At 39.3% G+C, this 11,184-nt stretch overlaps 1 protein-coding gene across 15 annotated transcripts in view; it reads right to left on the bottom strand.

The window, feature by feature from the left end:
- Positions 1-11,184, bottom strand: part of LOC143032483 (uncharacterized) — a 111,533-nt gene that overhangs the window by 65,014 nt on the left and 35,335 nt on the right. For all 15 annotated transcript variants that reach the window (XR_012967113.1, XR_012967114.1, XM_076197346.1 and 12 more), the window contains 2 exons: positions 10,101-10,245; positions 6,232-6,325 (listed from right to left, as the gene is read on the bottom strand). Coding sequence is in view for 13 of the 15 variants with exons in the window: in XM_076197346.1 (XP_076053461.1) it covers positions 6,232-6,325; positions 10,101-10,245 (239 nt within the window). In the remaining 2 variants the exon portion in view is untranslated. The remainder of the gene's footprint in view (positions 1-6,231; positions 6,326-10,100; positions 10,246-11,184) is intronic.

Below are 11,184 nucleotides of genomic sequence, written 5' to 3'. Positions count from 1 at the left end.
ACCATAGATTACAATACATTTTTTTTTTTTTTTTATTATGTCTCTTACCCAATCTTTATTTTTTTCATTTATTACTTCTATCACTGTGTCCTTTGTACTTTCATTCATTTGTTCTATAACTATTTCTTTAAATAGTATTTTTTTATTTTCTTTTGTCTTCTTTCATTTGGATTTGGATTTCCATCGTGTGTTTGTATTTACCTAGTTGTATTTTACGGGCCTGGAGCTATGCTCATTATGATCCGTTTTTGTATCTCTCTACATCTAGTTTGCTTTTGAATTCGTGTATATTTCTGGCATTAACTGTTTTGCTGTTCAATTTGTTTTGGACGTCAATCACTCTGTGTGGGAAGCTGTTCTTTTTCAGGTCTCTTCTATAGCTGTCTTTCTTTAGTTTCTTTGCGTGTCCTCTTGTTTCTCTTTTGTCCCATTTTAATAGGTCATCCCTATCAAGAACTTCCATTCCTTTCATAATTCTAAAGATGGTCAACAAATCCCCTCTCTCCCTTCTCTGTTCTAGTGTTATCAGTTGTAATTTCTCCAATCTTTGTTCATATGTTAAATTTGATAGTGTAGGTGCCATCTTGGTCACTGCTCTCTGGATTCTTTCTAATTTTTTTATGTTTTTCTTTGTGATAGGTGCCCACAATGATGCAGCATATTCTAGTTTCAGTCTTATTAATGCAACAATTAGTTTCTTAACCATCTCTTCATCCACGTAGTCGAAGGCCACTTTCATAGATCTTAACAAATTGTAAGTCTCTCCAAATATCTTGTTTACATGTTTGTCAGGAGTCAAGTCACTTAAGACAATTACCGTATTTTTCGGACCATAAGGCGCGGGCAAAATCCTTAACATCGGCCAAAATCAGGTGGTGCACCTTATGTGTGGCTTCAGTGCAAAAAAAATGCCTAGGACAGCGACGTACTATTTTGACAAGTTTCATAGCTAGCCTGCTGACGACGAGTGCACAGGCCTAGCAAAAGTTACAACCAAGTTAAAACCAAGATGCATGTATCTTGACAAGAAAATTGCGAAAACTTTGACAGTTTTCAAGTCCATGCCACCGCATTCATTCACACTATCATGGCTATGACATGATAGCGTCCACAACACAGACAGCCATTTTGCATGGGTCTAGTCTCACTCTACTCAGACTACAGTATAGTCATTTATTAACCCCTTCCATACGGTGCCGCACACGTAGGCGTCATGGGGTGCGAGTGTATTCGCGAGGCTGCCATATCGGCGTCTTGATTATATTTATTGTAGTCGCCCCTCCATAATGACATTCTCTCTAATTCTTTTGTAATCGCATTTTCTATGGTTATCAAAATTCACGGGTGAAGAGAGAACGATCGATATAAGCGGTGACTATATTTTATGATGCGAGTATTATTACGACACGTCGTACTGCTGGCATTGGTTGCTGCCACCGAGATCTATGACCATCACGCCTACGTGTGCGGCACCGTATGGAAGGGGTTAAATCTTGTGTTTTTAACTGAATCGAGAATTCCGGGAATAAAACTGCTAATGTTGGTTTTATTCCCCACAATTCCTGTAATATGTTTGTGTTGTTTTTTAGGGGTATTGGCAGGGCAGACCGTCCATGGAGGTGGTCTGATTTCACTGACCAAAATAAAAAAACATATCATTAATTTTTGTAATTTTGCTAAATCCCAACAGATTTTTCTCATTCAACAACGAAAATGTTCAGTTCTGAATGCACTCACATATGGAATAAGTTATATTAAGAAGTCTACCAATCGTAGTGCAGATATTCGGGAGCCAATTAAAACAATGGACCCAGCTTGGAATCTCAGGGAAGTCTGCCAATGGTAATGCATATATTCAGGGGCCAATCAAAACAAGAGGCCCAGCCTATGGGGTATTATATAAGGGGCAAATTTTCGTTCTTAACCATATCATCTTTTTGATGCCCTACAACTACTGACGGAGAAATCAAGACCAAGAACCATGCCAGCTGCAAAGAGACACACCTATCGAGCAGAGTTTAAGCTGAAAGCTATCGCATTTGCAGAAAAGAACGGAAACAGAGCCACAGGCCGGGAATTTAGTATTAATGAATCCATGGTCCGCAAATGGAGGAGCCAGCACGACGCACTGAGGCAAGTCAAGAAGTCGCAGAGGTCGTTCAGGGGGCACAAGACAAGATGGCCAGAACTGGAAGACAAAGTTCAGCAATGGGTACAAGAACAACGGGAACAAGGCAGGGGCATCTCCACCGTTACTATACATTTGAAATCGCATACTGTTGCGAAAGATATGGACATCACAGATTTCCAAGGCGGTCCATCCTGGTGCTTCAGGTTCATGCGGCGAAAACACCTAGCAATTCGAGCCCGTACTACCCTCTGCCAGAGACTACCCTCCGACTGGGAAGAAAAGGTCGATGCTTTCCGCATGTTCACCAAAGAGAAGATAACCGAGCAGTGTATTTCAGCCTCTGAGAAAGCAAATAAGATTCTGGGACTGATTGCACGATCTTTTGATTTCAAAAGTCCATCACTTATTAACAAGCTATATAAAATCGTTAGTTCGTCCACATTTGGAATATGCTGTTTCCGTATGGTCACCGAATCTCATTAAAGACATTGACAGACTGGAAAAAGTACAACGGCGAGCCACAAAACTGATTCCAAATATCAAAAATAAATCATACGAAAATCGACTAAAGCACATGAATCTGTTTTCCCTAAAAAAGCGTAGACTCAGAGGTGACTTGATACAGGTCTTTAAGATTTTAAAGGGAATTGACATCAAAAGTGACCAAATTTTCACATTGAATGAGAATCAGACAAGAAACAATGGTCTCAAACTGTCCGGAAATAGAATCAATTTGGAAGTAGGTAGAAACAACTTTGCCAACCGTGTAGTTAATGAATGGAATAAACTTCCTGCACAGGTAGTGCAATGTAGTTCAGTTCGAAGCTTTAAGAATCATTTAGATAAATACCTAAGTAAGATGCTGTAATGATTATAATCTATCTTATACTATTTGTTTTTGTTTTGTTATCATTTGTCTGTCTGATTTTCATTTATCATTAGTTATATGTCAATTTATTATTTACTATTTACCTGTTTGTTTATTATTCTAACTATACCTATGCATTTATTTATGTATTTTATTTGTTATTTACATTATTATAGTTTTTATTTATTATTTTATTATTAATATGATTTATTTTATTTTATTTTATTTTTGCATCCGACCTAGATATGGATCAAAAGGTCTCCTGTCGGCATGCTCCGCCTTTGTAATCCTTTGTAAACATAATATAAAACACGAGCATGTCATCATCATGGACAAGGTCCCTCTTACCTTCGACATAACCATGACAAGAACAGTTGACGAGGCAATGAGAAGACAAGTTTTACTGTTGCACTGTCATGCCCGGCTGATGGTAAAAAGCTGCCCCATGTTGATTTTTAACCCCTTCCATAAGGTGCCGCCTACGTAGGCGGCATGAGGAGCAAGTGGATACGCGAGGCTGCCATATCGGCGTCTTGATTATATTTATTGTAGTTGCCCCTGCATAATGACATACTCAACTGTCATCACATTTTCTATGGTTATCAAAATTCACGGGTGAAAGAGAGAACGATCAATATAAGCGGTGACTATTTTTTATGATGCCAGTATTATTACGAAACATCGTACATCTGGCAGATAATGCTGCCCATGAGATTTTGGCCCGTAGTGAAGTGGTTAAAAGGAACACCATGCCAAAAGAAAAGTTTCCACCAGTTGTTGTGAAAGTAAATCCAAAGGGGTGGATGGATGAACAGAAGATGGGGGAATAGCTCAAACAATTGTTGGGATAGCCTAAAATCTAGAGTACTTTATTGTGCCATTCGGTCATGCCAGCCAGACAGGTCCGTCGTCCGCGGCCTGTCTCATGTGGACGCGTAATCGATCGACCTCGTGTCGTTGGTCGTCATGCATGATTATCCGATGACGAGACCAGGTGTGCCTTATGGTCAGGCACACCTTATGTAAGGATGGGGAATAGCAAATTACGGGTGCGCCTTATGGTCCTAAAAATACAGTATATACGGTAGCCAAAGTCAAAGGCCTACCCTGGAACTTAATTTCAGTTTTATATGTTCACTGCAGTCACACTTTAGAAACTGACTAAATATGGGCATGCAGTATAAGAATAAATGCAAAAAACTCTTGTCACGTGCTGGAACGGAGTGGTATGCTCTTTGTGATACTTGTATTTACCTAGTTGTATTATACGGAAAGGGAGCTATGCTCATGGTGACCCGTCTTTGTATCTCTCAGCATCAAGTTTTTTCTTAAAATCTTGAATAGTGTTTGCACACACTATTTCTTTGTCTAATTTGTTCCAAGCATCTATCACTGTGTGGGAAGCTATTTTTTTTTTTCAGATCTCTTCTGTAATTATCTTTTTTTAATTTCTTTTCATGTCCTCTTGTTTTTCCATTGTCCCATTTTAATAAATCATTCTTATCTAAGATTTCCATTCCCTTCATAATTCTATAGATAGTAGGTCTCCTCTTTCCCTTCTTTGTTCCAGAGTTGGTAATTCTAATTTGGACAGTCTTTGTTCATACGTCATTTTGGAAAGAGTTGTAGTGAAGCTTTTGTTTTCACATAATTTTATTTATTTTTCTTTTATTGATTTATTATTATTATATTTTTTCTGCAACTGATGTAGTTATGGTCCAAAAGATCTCCTGTTGGCATGCTACTCCTTTGTAATCCTTTGTGTGTAAACAATCTAAAATAATGTATCAAACCTGTCATGTAAAGAATAATCAAGCTTATCTTGTAGTAACAAATCACCATAATTAACCTTTTACTCGGCAAACTAGGGCCAAGATGAAAAAATATCTGTATTATGTTGTAGAAATAATTGTTTACAAAGCTTGTGGCATCTAGGAGGCATAGAATGAACATGATCCAGTATTTTGTATAGGAGCACACTCCAAAAATAGTGAATGCACCACGTATACTACCCTTGCTTTTTTTGAGGGCCCAAAGACAGCAATGCAGAACCAACATGCATACAAGTACCAATGATGCACCAATATGAAAATTTCTTCAGTGATATTACAGTTCAAATTGATGGCCCATAACTATGCCATCTATCCACACATCTTAGCTGTTGTCAGAGATATTTAACCCCTTCCATACGGTGCTGCATACGTAGGCGGCATGAGGAGCAAGTGGATACGCGAGGCTGCCATATCGGCATCTTGATTATATTTATTGTAGTTGCCCCTGCGTAATGACATACTCTCTAAACTGTCTTCATCACATTTTCTATGGTTATCAAAATTCACGGGTGAAAGAGAGAACGATCGATATAAGCGGTGACGATATTTTATGATGCGAGTATTATTACGACACATCGTACGTCTGGCAGCTAATGCTGCCCGCGAGATTTTGGCCCGTACTGAAGAGGTTAAGGAGTTGAGACTACTCTCAAATGATAATGAAAAACTCTAAATATCACTGAATAATGCCTGTTTTGCTACTGGGAACTTAGGTAGGCACACAGCTCATGATGTCATCAAAACTAAAGCCAAGAGATGGCACTGTATGTTGTGTTTTAGAATGCAAATTAGCAGATAGCAAAATTTTCATAAAAAAATCCCATAAATAGAACTTTCGAAATAAGTTATTTGTTTTAAACATTGTTCTCGTGAAAATAACATTACAAATGAGAAAATGCAAAGTTGAACCTAGGCTTGGTGATTACCCTTTAAAGTAAGCCGTATACCATCTTCAATTCATCAAATTGATAAGAAACTATGGAAAAAAATTGAGCATTTTGTTGAGTAGAACTTAACCACTTCCATACGGTGACGCCTACGTAGGCGGCATGAGGAGCAAGTGGGTACTCGATGATGCCGACGTCGCCATCTTGATTATATTTATTGTAGTCGTACCTACGTAATTTCCATTCTCTCTAAACTGGCTTCATCAATTTTCTATGGTTATCAAAATACACGGGTGAAAGAGAACGAACGATTGAGCACTGACTTTATTTTTTATAATGCGATTATTATGATGCAACATCACAGGTCGGGCAGCTAATGCTGCCAGACGTGCGATGTGCCCCGGAGTGAAGAGGTTAAAGTAAGCCATATACCATCTTCAATTCATCAAATTAATAAGAAACTATAGAAAAAAAATTGAACATGTTGTTGAGTAGAACTTAAAACATCCTTACTTTTGAGCAATAAAGGCAGAAGGGCACTTGGAGCACTTGAATCGTGGGTCCACCTGGTTGCTGGGAAACTCATCCTCCTTAGTTTTAGTTTGAGCTGTAAAATAAAAAAATAATAATAATAATAATATATACACACGACTCAGTGGCGCAGTTGGTAGAGCGCTGGACTGGGAGGTATGGTGGTGCTCGCAGTACCCAGTTCGAATCCTGCCCAGGGCCGAAATTATTTCGGTATCTCTGTGCTTCGGGTAGTTACTCTGACTCTCGTGGGCGGGGAGTTGGGGGTGTATGTGTGTGAAAGGTCATAGCATTACCCATAGATCGGTCATACGAGCTCTGAGCTCTCTTCCGGGAGGGAAATAGCTGTCGATCACGAGTCCAACACGTGATCCAAAGACCAAGGTGAATACACATACACATACATACATATACCAAAGGCTTTTTTCCCCCCTTATAAGGGAGGTAGCCAAAAAACAACTACCCATTCCATCCCTATCACACTCCACTCCCCTCCACCTTCTTATCTTAGCACCTCCTGCATGACGGGTCATCCCTGCATCTTGTCCACTGCCCTGGGTCAGAAGCAGTGTCGCAAGACACAACACATCCACAAGAAGGCTGTTTCATTAAATCGGCGACATATTCATACAAACATTTATACATATACCAAGGCTTTTTCCCCCTTACAAGGGAGGTAGCCAAAAAGGAAAAGGCATAAAATCATTCCCACCCATTCCATCCCTGAATACACTCCACACCCCTCCACCCTCCCTCTCATCTTGTATGAAAAAGCATACAAACATTTATACAGTACATATACCAAAAGGCCCTTTCCACCTTATAGGGGGTATGGACCAACCATGGCATACATCCACATTTCAATCATCCCACATGAGAAATGGAACATAGTTAAAGAAAAATACAAGGAGGGAACATAAATATGTACCTAGGAAGAAACAAAAAAGGGTTTACATAAAGTGTTGGTATAACAAAAAGTGTAGTGATGCTACAGATAGAGACAAAGCATGGATAAGATGGAAAAAAGACAAAAAAAAAAAAAAAAAAGACCAAATGCAAATATACATCAAACTGAGAAATGAATATGTAGATATAGAGACAGGAAAAAAGAAACTATGAAAAAGATAAAATACACAAATGCAAAGACCAACCTAAACTATTTTACAGATATGTAAATGACAAACTAAAAGACAAACATGAAATAGTGAAACTGCTCAAAGGAAATAAAGAATATATAGAGGTGTAGAAATGGCTGAAGTAATGACCAGGCATTAAGTCTGTATTTACAATTGAAAGCTCACAAATTTGGGATGAAGGACAGCAAGAAAGATCCCCCAAAATGAAAGAAATAATGGTGACACAGAAAGAAATAAGGGACCAAATAAAGAACCTTGTTGTCAGAAAGTCATATGGTCCTGATGGAATTGTGAACCAGATATTGAAAGAATATATAGATGAACTTACAGACAAAATACACAAGATAATTGACTTCTCACTCAAAGAAGGAAAAGTACCACATGATTGGAAAAATGCAACTATACAGGCATTCCTCCAGTCCTCCGGCACTCTACCCTCTCTTAAACAAACATCAAATAACCTCACCAGCTAGTCCACCATAACTGTACCTCCTTTCTTCAGACATTCTGCATTGCATCCATCCAACCCAGGTGCCTAACCTGCTCTCATCATCTTAACAGCTGCTTTCACTTCATCTTTCCCTATTTCTCCTCCATTGTTCCCACTCATCACTCATTTTCTTAGCGCTTCCCATTGCAACTACTTTACCCTCCCTATCCTCCTTCACATTTAGCAACTTCCTAAAATACTCTGCCCACTTTCCTCTGACTGCCTTCTTTTCCACTGTCATCTCTCCATCCGCACCTTTTACCTTTTCTTCTCTACTTGATTCGTCTCCTCTTTCTCTTTTAATTTCTTTCCAAAACATCTTTTTATTACTTTCAAAAATTTCTGTCATACTCTTACCCCATTTCACATCTGCTCTCCTCTTTGCTTCATCTTATGCTTAACTTCCCTTGTCTTTACTTTGTACCTCTCACACAATTCCCTCATCCTAATTTGTATCCAATCTATGAATGCCTGTCTCTTCTCTTCTACACCCTTCTTTGCTTCCTCATCCCACCACTCACTACCCTTCCTTCTATTTCCTCCCACCCTCCTTGTTCCACACACCATCTTTGCACACCTTATGACTCCCTCCTTGAACCATCCCCATTCCTCCACTCCTAGTTCTACTCTATCCTTCACTCCCTCCCACTCCTCTCTCAGCTTCTTCTTATACTCATTCTCCTTTTCTTTCTCATTTAAGCAGTTCACTCTAAGTACCTCCTTACCTTCTGCCTTTTCCTCTTTCTCCACCTTTTCTCCCTCTCAATTAACCTTCAACCAGAAAATGATCTGATATTCCCCCACTCTCTCCCCTTAGAACATGTACATCCTTAACTCTTCCTACCATACTCCTGGTCACCACTATATAGTCCATTAACGCTCTATCTGCCACCCTTCCATCCACCACCCTTTCCCATGTGTACTTATGCGTGACTTTCTTCCTAAAAACTGTATTTGCTATCATCAACTCTCAAGACACATCTCCACCATCAATTCTCTACTATGATTTTTGCCTGGAACTCCATACCTCCCAATCACTCCGTCTATTAATTCGTTTCCTACCCTAGCATTAAGGTCTCCATTTTCTTTAACCCCTTCCATACGGTGCCGCACACATAGGCGTCATGAGGAGCAAGTGGATTCGCGACGCTGCCATATCGGCGTCTTGATTATATTTATTGTAGTCGCCCCTGTGTTTTTACATTCTCCCTAATCTGCTCTTAATCCCATTCTCTGTGGTTTTCAAAATTCACGGGTGAAAGAGAGAACGATCGATATAAGCCGTGACTATATTTTATGATGTGAGTATTATTACGACACGTCGTACGGCTGGCATTGGCTGCTGCCCGCGAGATTTAAGTCCCGTAGTGAAGTGGTTAACCATCTCCAGTCCCCTGCCCATTACCCTCACATTTAGCTCCTGCACCATCCCATCCATGTACACATTGAAGAGCCATGGTGACATGACACATCTATGATACAGTTCCACCTCACATCACTTGCTCTAGAGATAGAAAACAAAAAGATTGATCATTTCCAACATCTGTCCTTCAAGGCAACCATGCACAAATATTCACTGCGAGTCCCAACATAATCAATTCTTAGTGAAAATATATAAAGACTGCCTTTGTATGTACTTAGTGATTCCTATTCATTTTATTCTTCTTTTCTTTTTTCTACAGTGATCCTATGTTGTGGTGTCCCTTATAAGTTCTAGCACAACTATCATACATATACCAAGGCTTCTTCCCCCTTACAAGGGAGGTAGCCAAAAAGGAAAAGGCATAAAATCATTCCCACCCATTCCATCCCTGAATACACTCCACACCTCTCCACCCTCTCTCTCATCTTAGCACCTCCTGGATGACAACTATCACTAATAATAAACATATACCTATATCATTATTCCAACACTGAAGATTTGTCTCGTAAAGGACAACAACCTTGGATCACATTCATCAAATTTTGTTTGGGGACCATGAAAGAGTAATGGTTAGGAACTACTGCTAAGTTCAAACTTTAATCACTCCTGCAACTACATAAAATATTACCCTTCTGGACGTGTTCTCAAGAATTAATTCAAATGGATTCACCAACCTTTTTCTTCAGGAGTTAAGCTTTTCCTAACATTTGCTTTTTTTATTCTGAAACCACATCCTGCAACTACATAAAATATTACCCTTCTGGACTTGTTCTAAAGAATTAATTCAAATGGATTCACCAACCTTTTTCTTCAGGAGTTAATCTTTTCCTAACATTTGCTCTTTTATTCTGAAACCACATTTTGATGCTTCGATAAGGTGTCTTGAGACGCTGGGCAAGGCAATGCTGGTCCACGGATTCCAGGAAATTGTTGTGTTCAAAATGTGTCTGCAAGTAATGAAAACATGCACATTATCTATGTATAAGGATAAAAATTGTAAGTTCATGTTAATCAGGCTAAAGTTAAGGTTTCCCAATACCACTACATTGACATTTCTCCCTAAACCCTCTATGCATTTAAATTTATCCAAACACCCCCTTTCCTCTACACTTTCCTCATTTACAAAAACCCACATCTCCCTTCCCAGTTTCACCTTCATCCATATTATCCTTGAAGATATCCCCTTCCACTCCACCACACATTTACCTACGTCTTCACTTACTAGTATAGCCACCCCTTCTCTACCTCATCCTCTCTTCAATCATGACACCCTCCTAACTACACTCCCAAACTCAAACTTGCCTCTCCCTTTCAATCTAGTTTCATTGCCAACATATCATCTTTCTTCTCACAAACATACTACGTATTTCTTCCCTTTTACTCTTATCTGTACCACATCCATGCACATTAAAATATCCAAACTTTAGGGTTCTGATTGGAAAACTCCCAGACTCCTCACATGTACCCTACTAATAAAAAATCTTTTGAATCCCTTCAACCGACTTCTCTTATTTCATATATTTGTAGCACACTCCATAAACTGAAATAACTTTAATTCATCTAAAGTATATCTCCTCAAGAAGGTCACCAACCCAACCACATTGATACATACCAAAGGGCCTTCTCCCCTTTACATGGAGGGTGGCTAAGTCAAATACATGCACCCTACACCTATCCCATACCTATCAAAAACCCATTCACCTCTTCTATCTTAGCATCTCCTGGATGAATGGCTATCCCTGTTCCCCAACCACACCACTCTGATTAAAAGCAATGCAAAAAGATACAGCACGTGTACAGCAGGGCCCAACAACTAAACTGATTTACCCCTACCACTTCATTCTATACCAACCTCACCACCACCCTACCCCAATCCACTCAAAAAA

This window comes from Oratosquilla oratoria, chromosome 13, assembly GCF_046742065.1.
Source record: "Oratosquilla oratoria isolate Oo_2021 chromosome 13, ASM4674206v1, whole genome shotgun sequence".
NCBI classification, from domain to species: domain Eukaryota; kingdom Metazoa; phylum Arthropoda; class Malacostraca; order Stomatopoda; family Squillidae; genus Oratosquilla; species Oratosquilla oratoria.
This window is presented reverse-complemented; position numbering and strand designations above follow the sequence as displayed.